At 45.1% G+C, this 13,963-nt stretch overlaps 2 protein-coding genes across 3 annotated transcripts in view; one reads left to right on the forward strand and one right to left on the reverse strand.

The window, feature by feature from the left end:
• The first annotated feature begins 405 nt into the window (after nt 1-405).
• klhl18 (kelch like family member 18) lies at nt 406-9,473 on the forward strand. The gene is made up of 10 exons (XM_022766354.1): nt 406-562; nt 1,617-1,747; nt 2,869-3,009; nt 3,200-3,398; nt 4,492-4,652; nt 5,970-6,106; nt 6,186-6,408; nt 6,488-6,592; nt 7,215-7,326; nt 7,508-9,473. The coding sequence occupies exons 1-10, from the start codon at nt 434-436 to the stop codon at nt 7,892-7,894; spliced, it is 1,725 nt and encodes a 574-aa protein (XP_022622075.1). The 5' UTR covers nt 406-433; the 3' UTR covers nt 7,895-9,473.
• An 883-nt stretch (nt 9,474-10,356) lies between these two features.
• Nucleotides 10,357-13,963, reverse strand: part of bfsp2 (beaded filament structural protein 2) — a 5,466-nt gene continuing 1,859 nt past the window's right edge. Inside the window, exons 3-7 of one of the 2 annotated variants that reach the window (XM_022766403.1) lie at nt 13,125-13,281; nt 12,559-12,723; nt 12,338-12,466; nt 11,998-12,239; nt 10,357-11,282 (exon numbers count right to left, since the gene is read on the reverse strand). In XM_022766403.1, coding sequence (XP_022622124.1) covers nt 11,189-11,282; nt 11,998-12,239; nt 12,338-12,466; nt 12,559-12,723; nt 13,125-13,281 — 787 coding nt within the window. In that variant the 3' untranslated portion in view covers nt 10,357-11,188. Of the gene's footprint in view, nt 11,283-11,997; nt 12,240-12,337; nt 12,467-12,558; nt 12,724-13,073; nt 13,282-13,963 lie in introns of both variants that reach the window. The other variant, XM_022766404.1, reaches the window with a different exon arrangement.

Raw genomic sequence — 13,963 nt, forward strand, 5'->3', positions numbered from 1 at the left:
TGGTGTCTTTTTACTCCTCCATCACCAAACTCATGAACAGGAGCTTCTGTTTGTTTTGGTTTCAGCAGGGTCATGTGACACATCTTACTCTGACGTGTAAGCTGGTTTGGCCTCAGAGGAAACGTAACTTCCGACAAAGAGCTTCATTTTTCAGCTATTATTTATTTATCTGCAGCAGATAAACGCGCTGAAGTCTCATTCGACCCTGCCCGCCTGACACATGGAATAATAATAACAAAATAATAACTATGATAATAACAATTGCAATCATGTATAAATGTACATACAGTCTTTGCTTTGATAACCTACAGAGTCTTTTATTCTGAAGGCTGAGACCTGCCCGCTTCCGTCGGTTACCGGGACGTCACGGCTCATGGCTGTGTACGGTGGCTCGGTGGTGTCAGTTTGCGCCGCTCCGCCGCTCGTGCTGACGATGGGAGACGTTTTCTGCGAAGAGCTCGAGGATTTAGTTCATTTCTCAGTACATGACTTGCCGGCAAGGGGCTATGTCGTCATGGAGGAGATCCGACGTCAGGGGAAACTCTGTGACGTCACGCTCAAGGTAAGAAACGACGACGCTCGAGGCTGAAGTTAGCTTGCCAGCTAATAGCTAGCAACCCGTCAGGAGGAAGTTAGCTGCGGCACAGCTAACGGGGCTAACAACATGCTAACATCGGCTATAATGTTATTATGATGATGACCACCGTCCCGTTTACACGGGCTTATGACGTCACAGGCCGTTAGCATCGGCTCGGGCAGGAAAGGTAACAGTGCTAATCCTTGACCTGCTGCCGCTGCCAGTGACCCTGCAGCAAGGCAGCAGGCAGACTGATCCACAGATTTGATCCACAGTTCTGATCCACAGTTCTGATCCATAGTCTTGATCCACAGTTCTGATCCAGTCTTGATCCACAGTTCTGATCCATGATCTGATCCACAGTCCTGATCCACAGTCTTCATCCACAGACCTGATCCACAGTCTTGATCCACAGTCCTGATCCACAGACCTGTTGCACAGTTCTGATTGACAGTTCTGGTCCACAGACCTGATCCACAGTCTTGATCCACAGTCTTGATCCACAGACCTGATCCATGACTTGTTCCACAGTTCTGATCCACAGTCCTGATCCACAGTCTTGATCCACAGACCTGATCCATGACCTGTTCCACAGACCTGATCCACAGTCTTGATGCACAGACCTGATCCATGACTTGTTCCACAGTTCTGATCCACAGTTCTGATCCACAGACCTCCAGTAGTTGAAGTTAATATGAAGCTTTATCTGTCTGAGTGACTCATCAGGTCTGTTGTTGTTGCTGTTGTTGCTGCTGCTGCTATTGCTGCACAGGAAGATGAAGTTCAGAATAAAACCTGAATCTGGATCCCTCCATGATCACACCATGAGATCTGAAGCTGCTTCGTTTTAACATGTGACCTCAAGGTGATGACGTCAGAGCTGCTGCAGCTGATCCTCTTAAAGTGTCAGGATTAAAGCTGCTCAATCTGAGGAAATACAACTTGCAACACAGTGAACACACCTCTGCACAGGCGAGAGCTCTGTACAGGTGACATCACACCAGGTGACATCACTGTTAACATGTCGTCCTCTCTGCAGGTCGGGGATCATAAATTCAGCGCTCACCGGATCATCTTGGCGGCCTCCATTCCGTACTTTCACGCCATGTTCACCAACGACATGGTGGAGTGTAAACAGGACGAGATCCTGATGCAGGGCATGGACCCCAGGTAAGACCTGCACAGGTACCCACACACCAACCAGAGACCAACAGTCTTAGACCAGTACAGATAACCACCTCCAAGTCTGACACTTGAGGCCTGTACTACAAAACAAGTTCAACAGACCGTCAGGACTGTTCACTGTTGACGGTCCTGATAACCTGAAATACGAAGCTGGTTATCACCTGGCTCAGTTAACTCTGGTTTACCTGTCCAGGTACAAGCGTGTTCATGTGAAAGAGGCGGAGTTGTTAATTATAAGCAGCATCGTCTGAACCATGGTTCTTAATATGAGAAGAAACACTGATGAGGTAAATTCAGTAATAACCACGTCCAACAGGGACATTCAACAAGGTGAAATGTAACAATATGATCACATGACTGGAATAAAAAAATATGATTTCCATGTCTAAATATAATTTCTGTTAAAGTCAGACTAAAGATATAATGTAAATAAGAGCATGAATTATCATCATGTTGATGATGAAGAGGAGAGGAAGAGGAAAGGAAGAAAAGAGGAGAAAAAGAAAAGAGGAGAGGAAGAAGAGAGGAGGAAGAGGAAGAAAAGAGGAGAGGAGGAGGAGGAAGAAAAGAGGATTGTAAGAAGAGAGGAAGAAAAGAGGAAGAGGAGAGTAAAAGCTTCATCACTGGCAGGAATCTGTGTTCAGGTCAAATGAAGCTCTGACAGTGATTAGATTTTATTTAGTGATAAACTGTGAATTCTGCAGAAGCTTTGGTTTAAAACCAGAGAGACACATGGAAAGACTCAAACAGGAAAACGATTCCACTGATCTATATGTTATATCTACTGATCGTTATTATTGATCACTTTATTGTGAACTCTTTTCTCTCTGTCAGGATCCTGTAGGAATGATAACTCTGTTTTTCCAGTGATCTGATTGGTCAGTAGTGTGGCTGTTTTGATCTGATCCTCTAAGTTAACCTGCGCCAGAGCAGGTTAGGAGTTAGGCATCAGTTACCATGGTGATTTACCCCGATAACAAGTGAACCACTGTCGTAGGACTGAAAACCCAGAATTAAACCTGAAGTTACCTCGATAACCTCAGAACCTGCTAGGTAGTACAGGTCTCAGTCTGACACCAGTATAACCAGTCCCTCTCTCCCTGCAGTGCTCTGGAGGCTCTGATAAACTTTGCATACAGCGGCCATGTAGCGATCGACCAGCAGAACGTCCAGTCTCTTCTGATTGGCTCGAGTTTCCTGCAGCTGCAGAACGTTAAAGACGCCTGCTGCTCCTTCCTCCAGGAGAGGTCAGTCACTCCAATACACACGGGTGGAGGTCTAACAGAATCATCTGTAGTAGGAGGAGTGTGTCCTATTGTCACTTCAGCTCTGACAAAACAACAAGGTCCATTTAGTAGCTGTTCTGGAGCTTTTGATCTGTGAACGTGATGTTAAACAATTTAAATGTCTGTCTGTGTCCGGGTCTGTGGGCTTCAGGTTACATCCCAAGAACTGTCTGGGCGTGCGTCAGTTTGCAGAGACCATGATGTGCACGACTCTGTACGACTCGGCCAGCAGCTTCCTCCACCAGCACTTTGTGGAGGTCTCTCTGTCAGAGGAGTTCCTGGGTCTGAGGACGGAGGAGGTGCTGGAGCTGGTGGGCTGTGACGAGCTCAACGTGAAAGCAGAGGAACAGGTGAGCTGCTCCGCCCGTCGGCATGGTAACTGATGGTGGATGACCGAGCAACTCCTGCTACAGGAGGAGCTGTCATCCTCCTCGTCTTCCTCTCCTTGCCTCATGTCTCCGTCCCTCTGTCCACTGGGACGTCCCCACGTTCAGGATTCTCTCTGTTCTTTGTGTTTCTGTCGAGTTTGTTGTTTTCAACGTTCATCTGAAGCAGGTGAGAAACAGACTCAAGAAACGTCTCATCTCGCTGCAGGACAGGAAGTGGACTCATTTTATTATTAATGTTTCTTATTTATTAATAACTATTATAATTATTATTACTAATGAGCTACTGGATACATGAATTTTTCCTACGGGGTAAATTAACCATCCGTCCATCCATCCATCAATCACAGCCTCATTTTGGGACTGTCAGTTTAGGTAAAGCGGTTCACAGCGGTTTACAGCGGTTTACAGCAGTTTAGAGTTTTCCAGTTTTCCACAGTCTGCCTACTGTCGACCCGTTTCACTCGTTTCACCCTCATTTCACTGACTTGTTTTCTGACCATTGAACCTGAACAAGTGACAAATAAAACTCTGACCTGCAACATCACTGACACCTGAGACATGAATTACTATGACATCATTATATATTATTAAAACGTACAATAATAATAAATTATTAAAACAAAGTACAATTATAAAATAATATATTATTAAAACTTAAAGTACAATAAAATTGTTGTTGAACAGTTACTCTTTCAGTGATGACACAGTCATGCTGATTCTCTCTGACCAATCGGCAGCCTGCAGTGTTTTCACCTCAGCTAGGTGGAGGTGAGACCACAACCAGAACCAGGTACCAGGTTCTATGTTTGGACCAATGAAAATCAGAGCAGAGCTGGACAGGAGTAGAGTGGGCGTGTCCAGCAGAGGGCGCTCACAGGATCATTGTTATTATTGAGAAACTTCAGGATCCTGAACATGTTGATGTTCATGTCAGAGGATCATCAGTCAGCAGGGTTCATCCTCTGGGCACCTTGAATGTGTGAACCTCGGTTCATCACAGTCCAGCAGGTGTTCACTGATTTCACACTGCTACCTGCTCTGTGTACCTGTGCAGGTGTTTGAGGCTGTGCTGGCCTGGGTTCATCATGACCGGGACCAGAGGGAGTCCCTGCTGCCGGAGCTGCTGTCCAAGATCAGACTTCCTCTGTGTCGACCACAGTTCCTGTCAGACCGAGTCCAGCAGGACGAGCTGGTTCGCTGCTGCCACAAGTGCAGGTGAGTCTGTCCTCATGTTGTCTTCACGTGTCCTCATGTTCCCTCATGTGTCCTCATGTGTCTTTATGTGACCTCATGTGTCCTCATGTGTCTATATGTGACCTCATGTGTCCTCATGTGTCTATATGTGACCTCATGTGTCCTCATGTTCCTTCATGTGTCCTCATGTGTCTTTATGTGACCTCATGTGTCTTCATGTGTCCTCATGTGTCTTCATGTGTCCTCATGTGTCTTCATGTGCCCCCATTTGTCCTCATGTGTCCTCATGTGTCTTCACGTGTCCTCATGTTCCCTCATGTGTCCTCATGTGTCTTTATGTGACCTCATGTGTCCTCATGTGTCTATATGTGACCTCATGTGTCCTCATGTGTCTATATGTGACCTCATGTGTCCTCATGTTCCTTCATGTGTCCTCATTTGTCTTTATGTAACCTCATGTGTCTTCATGTGTCCTCATGTGTCTTCATGTGCCCCCATTTGTCCTCATGTGTCCTCATGTGTCTTCACGTGTCCTCATGTTCCCTCATGTGTCCTCATGTGTCTTTATGTTCCCTCATGTGTCCTCATGTGTCTTTATGTGACCTCATGTGTCTTCATGTGTCCTCATGTTCCCTCATGTGTCCTCATGTGTCTATCTGTGACCTCATGTGTCTTCATGTGTCCTCATGTGTCTTCATGTGTCCTCATGTTCCTTCATGTGTCTTTATGTGTCCTCATGTTCCTTCATGTGTCCTCATGTGTCTTTATGTGACCTCATGTGTCTTCATGTGCCCCCATTTGTCCTCATGTGTCTTCATCTGTCCTCATGTGTCTTTATGTGACCTCATCTGTCCTCATGTGTCTTTATGTGACCTCATGTGTCCTCATGTGTCTTTATGTGACCTCATGTGTCATGTGTCCTCATGTGTCCTCATGTGTCTTTATGTAACCTCGTGTCTTCATGTGTCCTCATGTGTCATGTGTCCTCATGTGTCCTCATGTGTCTTCATGTGTCATGTGTCCTCATGTGTCTTTATGTGTCCTCATGTGTCTTCATGTGTCCTCATGTGTCTTTATGTGACCTCATGTGTCATGTGTCCTCATGTGTCATGTGTCCTCATGTGTCCTCATGTGTCCTCATGTGTCCTCATGTGTCTTCATGTGTCCTCATGTGTCTTCATGTGTCCTCATGTGTCTTTATGTGACCTCATGTGTCATGTGTCCTCATGTGTCCTCATGTGTCCTCATGTGTCTTTATGTGACCTCATCCTCATGTGTCCTCATGTGTCCTCATGTGTCTTCATGTTGAAGTTGTGAGACTCTCTTGTTTCCTGTCAGAGATCTGGTGGATGAAGCCAAAGATTTCCACCTGATGCCAGAGCGGCGTCCTCACCTGCCCACCTTTAAGACCAGACAGAGGTGCTGCACGTCCATCACAGGTCTCATCTACGCTGTGGGAGGGCTCAACAGCTCAGGTACACCGCACACCTGTCGGTGTCGTCCTCTCTCATCTGTGCTCAGGGTGATCAGCTGATGGTGTGTTTTCTCCTCCAGGTGACTCATTAAACGTAGTCGAAGTTTTCGATCCGATCGGGAACTTCTGGGAGCGCTGTCAGCCAATGAGGACGGCTCGCAGCAGAGTGGGCGTGGCCGTCATTAACGGGCTGCTGTACGCCATCGGTGGATATGATGGCCAATCACGGCTGAGCACGGTGGAGGTTTACAACCCAGAGACAGACAGCTGGACACGGGTGTCAAGCATGAACAGCCAGCGCAGGTGTGATCAATACTTATCAATAGTGATCAGTACTGATGCACTGGTCCTGTAAAGTAATAAAACATGCTGTCGTCAACAGCGCCATGGGAACGGTCGTGATTGACGGACATATCTACGTGTGCGGCGGCTACGATGGGAAGTCGTCTCTGAACTCAGTGGAGTGTTACTCTCCAGAGACCGACAGGTGATCAAACATCAGTGATCCGGATCAGCCCAGGACCAGGTCTCTGTGTCAGTACATGACTTACCTGTGTTACTGCCCCCTCACCTGGGGCGGCATCAGGTGTGACGAGTCGCTGCTCGTTACCAGAGCAAACGAGTGAACATGATGTAAACAATGAGGTTGACTCATCGTGGTGTCATTAGGGTGTGAGTGGTTAAAGTTCAGGGGCCAAAACACCTTAAGTTTTCTCCTTAAGTTTGATACTTCAGGTTGGATTTCTCCTCAGCTGAGGGAGGTACTAAAGGTTGTTGCACAGAATCTCTTAAAATGTTTCCTTAGTTAAGGGAAAACCTCAAGGCATTTACAACAATGAAAGAGATTTTACAGCAGTAAAATTCTACAGTTTCCATGGAGACTGTTTGTTTGCTGGCATTAGCACCTGTGATATTAAGACATTTTTAATAAATTTAAGTAAAGAGTAAAAAAAATCCTTAAAAATGTCCAAACAATCATGTAAACAGTCTTTTAATTAAGACCTAAAAAATTTAATAATCCCTTAAAGATGTTAAAGAGAGAAGAAGTGTTGTTGTTTACCTGTTTACTTGTTGACGATATTGATCTTCTACCTGCTGCTGGTGTCCAGGTGGACGGTGGTGACGGAGATGAGCGCCAGTCGCAGCGCTGCAGGTGTGACGGTGTTTGACGGACGCATCTTTGTCTCAGGCGGCCATGACGGTTTACAGATCTTCAACACGGTCAGTGTCATCATCACACACACACCACTGATCAATACAACTGATCAGTACAACTGATCAATACAATCAGGTGACAGGCAGGAAACAATATTTGTATTATCGATATATATAAATATGTTTTATTAATATTTTATAGCATCAACATCAAACTGAATTGTGTCTGCCCCCCCACCCCCACCAGGTGGAGTACTACAACCACCACACCAACCGGTGGCACCAGGCGGCGGCGATGCTGAACAAGCGTTGTCGTCACGGGGCAGCGTCTCTGGGCAGTCACATGTACGTGGCGGGGGGGTACGACGGCTCGGGGTTCCTGAGCGGCGCGGAGGTGTTCAGCTCGGGCTCGGGGCAGTGGAGCCTCCTGGTGCCGATGAACACGCGGCGCAGCCGGGTGTCTCTGGTGTCCACGTCGGGGCGTCTGTACGCCGTGGGTGGGTACGATGGACAGTCCAACCTCAGCTCGGTGGAGATGTACAATCCCGACACCAACCGCTGGATCTTCATGGCCCCCATGGTCTGCCACGAGGGGGGGGTCGGGGTCGGCTGCATCCCCCTGCAGCCCGCCTAAAGTGGCCCTTTGGAGGCTAGGCATCGACGTGTTACTGCTGGCTGCAGGCGGGGAGGAGGTGGGGGCGGCGCCCTCCGGTGGCGTTCACTGAGCTTCATTGGTACGACGGCTGGGCTCAGATCTGCACACTGACGCCAGGCCTGTGGGATTATGGGTAAAACTGTAGAGCTAGCCCGCACAGGCTAGCTGCTAGCATTGTGCTATTAGCGCATTTGTGGACCAAGTAACTATAAATATTGATTTTATACTTGTTTGAAAGAAAGCTGCTGATTGAGACAGGATGACCACTCTGATCGGTTTTCTGGGACCACGTTCACTGGACTGTTATTACTAATCTGTAATCAAAGAGAGTGATTGACAGCTGCAGACACGTGAAGAAGAAAAAAAATTATATCTTTATTAAAGTTTGAATTCTCCTCGGGGGGGGGGGTCCGGGTCCCCTCCTCCTCCAGAATAAAGCTCCAGAGAAACAGAGCTTCATAGAGAATCCTCCTGGTTTTACGTTTCCTTCAGTATCACAGTAAAACAGGGACAGGAGCTGATCACAGATGATTTGTTATTTAAAACAGATGAGCTTGTTCTGCTTTATCTGTGTGTTTGTTGGTGTCATGTTTCCAGAATGACTGATGTTAAAATCAGAAATCAGTGTGAACGGAGCTTCAGACAGATGATTATTTATTTCATAGTTTCTTAAAAATTTTTTTAATATTGAACAGTTTGAAGCTTCATGAGTCGTCAATTAAAACTCATAAATGAATCCTGGACATGTTGTGTCGTTGCTGAGACTGGAGAGATCCACGTAAATAAGTCAGTTTCATGTTGTAATGTTAATACATTTTAATAAATGATGATAAAAGTGAGAGAAATTGTCATCAAACCTTTTTAATCAATTGTAAAACATTTTATTAACGTTGACTCAAATAGCTTTATATATAAAACTGTGGTCAGTCATTATCAGGTGTTAGCTTCACCTTAGGTCAACAGGGCTTTTACTGTGAAAATCACAGGCCAGGTTTCCATGTCCTGTTTTGGGCTAGCTTAGGTATGCTAGAGGTTAGCCTAGCATTGCTAATAGCCAGTTATGTCAATTACATATTCACTAGGTTGCCGAGGTTGGTCGAATGTCTAGCATAGCTTAGCGTGACTAATGGCGCAAAGCTCTCGTTCCCCGGCTCGTCATTGGTCAGATCAGTGGTCTTAAATTTGTCCTTCACCCTGCACCATAACTTTCAGCTGGATTTCATGGTTTTCCTGAGGGTCAGTTGTCATGGAGACAGTTCTTATTATTTGACTAGCTCCATCTGCTGATGAAAGCCATGAGATGCGGCTGAAAGCTTTTAACAAGTTTTATATATGAATTCAATGAAAATGAATGTGATGAATTTATAATAAAAGTAAACAGTTGAAGTTGATACATGAACGTTTTAATGACTATGTGACATTGAAGCACTGATTATATTCATCTGGTCTCTCCAGCCTCCTCAGTCATCATCAGTCATCTGTAGTTTTATTTTTATTGATTAATTTATGATTTTTTTTAATTTGTTTTCCTTCCTGAGACATTTGTGGATCATTAAAGAGGAATTTTCAGATCAATTTGTCTGATTGTGTTTTTTCAAAAATAGCAGTCGTTTGAGAGGCTCACCCAGATCTGAGTCAGCTCTGTGTCTTCCAGCTAGACAGAGGTGTTTGAACCAGCTCATTAAGAGACTTTGATTTCTGTGATGTTTACAAACACAGCCACGCACACACACACACCCACACACACACACACACCCACACACACAGGCAAAAGGTGTTTACAAGTCAGTGCTCATAGTGAGAGATTACGGTTCAGACTGGACAGTACAACAGTAAATACAGCAGCAGACATATAGAATTTACTTTGAGCTTTGAGCTACAGGAACTGTTCAACCTTCATAGTAGCTGATAGCAAACAGGTCTCAGGTCTCAGCAGGTGCTACTAACACAGTATCCAGACAAAAATGGACAAAGCTGATTCTTATTAGCTAATTGTACTCATTAACTCTTACCCCTTTTACTCTCAAGTATGAGAGCATGTATAAGGCAAATCAGCACTGTGTATGTGCTTGTATGTGCATGATATAGTGGTATGGATTAATTTCAGATCAACTTCTGTTAGGTCATGTACATGTGTGTACATGTCTTGCTGTGGTTGTGGGGACACATTTGTGTTTGAAACCATCAGTGTGAGGTTATTTTGTTCAGTCTTGACAGCTTCAAAAGGCTTTGACTCTTCAGACGTCACAATGTTTAAATGAGATTTAGACGTTTTTGTCCTTGACGTGTTTACAGTGAACATCAACATGTTTATTTTAATGAGTTTTAATGAAAAATGTAAAATGATTCTTCTGAAACATCTCGATCAGAAATCAATAAAGAGTCTTACCTGAATTCACTTTAAACTCTTTTATTGTCAAACAGAAAAAAACATCATCATTTAAAAATATCAAAATAATCCAGTTCATTGATCAGAAAATCTAAATAACACTGATGGTGACCGTCACCTGCTGTGATGTCATCATTTCAGAGTGAAACAGTACCCAAGTAAAACACACCTGATATTCTTTAAATCAGTCCCACAATTCTTTGTGAGTTGATGACTCGTATAACGGTGGGTCCAGGTGGTCCTCATCAAATCACAAAGTCCTGAACCAGTCATGTGATCACCTCATGTCTCACAGGTGTGTGCCTTACAGGTAAATCCACCACATGAAGGGGACAAATGAAAACATCCCTGATGCTGCATTCATGTCATGTCTGAGTTTCTGAGCTCTGATTTAATGGACGTAGTGTTTTATCAAATGTCTCATAAACATCTTCCATCACATATAACATAAATGCAGCATAGTGAAAAGACTATCCAGTTGCATCATGGGAAATGTAAGTGTGATTCTCTCCATGTCTCATAGAGCTTTAGGAAACGACTCTGGTAAAACATACATTGAGACGAGTAGCGCAAGCCTTTGGTTGATGTCTGGATCCAGTGGATTCAATTTGTTGGGTCCATGCAGAACCCCAGAACACTTAGAGTCTGGATCTGAGGCCCAGTTCAGGTTGGGTCCTCGGGACCTGTCCTGGGAACAGGTTTACCTGGGGACCTCCAACACATTATTTCATTAGCAGAAACCACTTCACTGCCTCATGTTGATCGCTGCCTCACACTCCGGATTTCCATCACACCTGCACACATCACCAGGTAGAAATCCTCCAGCAGAGACCAGAGTCCACATTCTGCTGGACTTCACCTGCTCCTCAGATCCTCCACAGGGATCACTGTCCTGGAGGTCCTGGAGTGTTAGTCCGGGAGTCTGAAGCAGCAGGGGCGTTGGCAGCTCCCTCAGGTTGTGAGTGCAGACCTGAACACCTGGACAGGTAATTATAATGATTTGAATGACAATGATTGGCAGTGCAGATCCACAATGTTTATAAGGTATTGATCCGTTGAAGATGATGTTGTGTTGTCAGTGTCGTTGTTTTTGTTGTTGTCAGTGTCATTGTTGTTTTCAGTGTTGTTGTTGTTTGTGTGGTTGTTGGTGTCAGTGTTGTTGTTGTCTTTTTCAGTGTTGTTGTTGATTTTGTTGTTGTCAGTGTCATTGTTTTTTTCAGTGTTGTCTGTGTGGTGTTGTCAATGTTGTTGTCAGTTTTGTTGTCATTGTTGTTGTCTGTGTGGTTTTGTCAGTGTTGTTGTTGTTTTTGTTGTTGTCAGTGTCATTGTTGTTTTCAGTGTTGTTGTTGTTGTCAGTTTTGTTGTTATTGTTGTTGTCGGGGTTGTTGCTGTCATTTTTGTTGTCATTGTCATTGTTGGTGTTGTCAGTGTTTTTGTCGTCAGTGTTGTTGTTGTTGTTGTCAGTGTCATTTTTGTTGTCAGTGTTGTTGTCAGTGTTTTTGTTGTTGGTGTTGTTGTTTTTGTTGTCAGTATTGTTGTTGTTGTCAGTGTTGTTGTTGTTATCAGTATTGTTGTTGTCTGTGTTGTTGTAGGTGAAGTTGTTGTTGTCAGTGTTTTTGTTGTCAGTATTATTGTTGTTGTCAGTGTTGTTGTTGTTGTTGTTGTCGGTGTGGTTGTTCTTGTTGTGACTCACGGTATCTCGCTCGGCAGAAAGCGGCTCTCCTCTCCGTCCAGGATGCCGTGGTACAGGCCGATCTCCTGCTCCAGACGCTGCTTGTTGCTTAGCAACGTGTCGTAGTCGCGCCGCTGCTGCTCAATCTCGCCACGCACGTCGGCGAGCTCCGCCTCCAGCTTGGCCACCACTGAGCCCAGATTCTGCAGTTCCATGTCATGCCAGTGGCGAGCGTCACTCAGCGAGTTCTCCAGACCTCGTTTCTGCAGGAGGACAGCGGTGAGACGGTGACATGTTTCTGATGGTAGTTATTGATCAGAGTATTGATGATGATTGATTATTGATTGTTTGCGTCTCTCACCAACGCTCGGATGGACTCAGTCTCGGCCTGCAGACTCTGGATCTTGCAGCCTGTGTCGTTACACTCGGCCTTCAGCGCCTCTACCTGCTCCTCTTCCGGACTCAGTCTGCTGCTCATACACTGCGCCTCCTACAGGACACACATACACACCTGTGAGGACATCTGCGAGGACACCTGCGAAGACACCTGCGAGGACACCTGTGCAGGTAAGAAGACCTCACCTTACACTCCAGCTGATAGTTGTCGGTCTCGGCTCGGTTCTTCTCCGTCACCTTCTCCCAGTGGCTCCTGATGTAGGCCAGGATTTGGTCCAGACTGGTCTCTATGGGAGCGTCAGGTTCGTCCACCTCGCGTCCCGCCATCTGACTGTAGAGGACTCGGACGTCCTGGGCGCACAGACAGGTCACATGACCTCAGCATTAAACGAAGATCATGGATTATTAACAACTTATTAACAATAATCTTCAGATGATGAGATGATCATTTTTAAACAGAATAAAAACATTATCTTCAGTTTTAAATTCATTATAAATTCAACAAAGGCTTCAATGAGATGTTATTAATTAGTAAATAAAATTATCTTTTTATCTGTTTGTTGATTTATAATATTTATAATATTTATCTTAAAATTCAGTTATTAATGAATCATTTAGAGACAATAATAAAAGTTTCTCATTGTTGTTATGAAGTAACATTAAAAGCTCCGCCCCTCCTGTCTATGCTGTTTACTGCTGACCAAAAACTTGGTGAGGTGTTTACAGTCTCCTGTTAAACACAGTGATGGGACCTGCTCATGGTTGTGCTCCAGGTGACGTAGCTCGGCTTTCATGTTCTCCATCTGCTCCTCGAGCTCCGCCTTCGTCAGGTTGGCGTCGTCAATGACTTTGTACAGAGAGCTGATCTCCTCCTCCACCGCCTTCCTGAACGGCTGCTCGTTCTCGTACCTGCAGGAGGAAGGTAGGCGTTACTCCTCCTCCTCCCCTCCCCGACCCCTCCTGACACCTGAAACACCTGAGACCTGTACTACGAATCAGGATCTGAGGTTATCGAGGTAACTTCAGGTTTAATTCTGGGTTTTCAGTCCTATGACGGTGGTTCACTTGTTACCAGGGTAAATCACCATGGTAACTTACACTGAACTTACTTATGCTGAACAAAAGTTTATCGCTAAATGAAATATTAAAACTGTCAGAGCTTCACTTGACCTGAACACAGATTCTTTAATGGAGGATTCCTGCCAGTGATGAAGCTTTTACTCTCCTCTTCCTCTCCTCCTCTTCCTCTCCTCTTCATCACTGAGCTCAGAACAACATGAGGAGACTCTGTGACACGACTGGAGAGAAACCTGAACCTCTGATGTCTTTGATTAGAACAATTAGTCTCACTGTTAATTATTTCATCATTAGAATGAACATTTCAACTACTCCTCTCCTCTTCCTCCCCTCTTCCTCTTTTCTTCCTCTTCCTCCCCTCTTCCTCTCCTCCCCTCTTCTTCTCCTCTTCCTCTCTTCTTCCAATCCTCTTTCTTTCCACTTTCCTTTTCCTCTCCTCCCCTCTTCCTCTCCTCTTCCTCTCTTCTTACAATCCTCTTTTCTTCCTCTCCTCCTCTCCTCTTTTCTTCCTCTT

The sequence above is a fragment of the Seriola dumerili genome, unplaced genomic scaffold (genome assembly GCF_002260705.1).
Source record: "Seriola dumerili isolate Sdu_G_001 unplaced genomic scaffold, Sdu_1.0 BDQW01000850.1, whole genome shotgun sequence".
In the NCBI taxonomy this organism is placed as follows: Eukaryota; Metazoa; Chordata; class Actinopteri; order Carangiformes; family Carangidae; genus Seriola; species Seriola dumerili.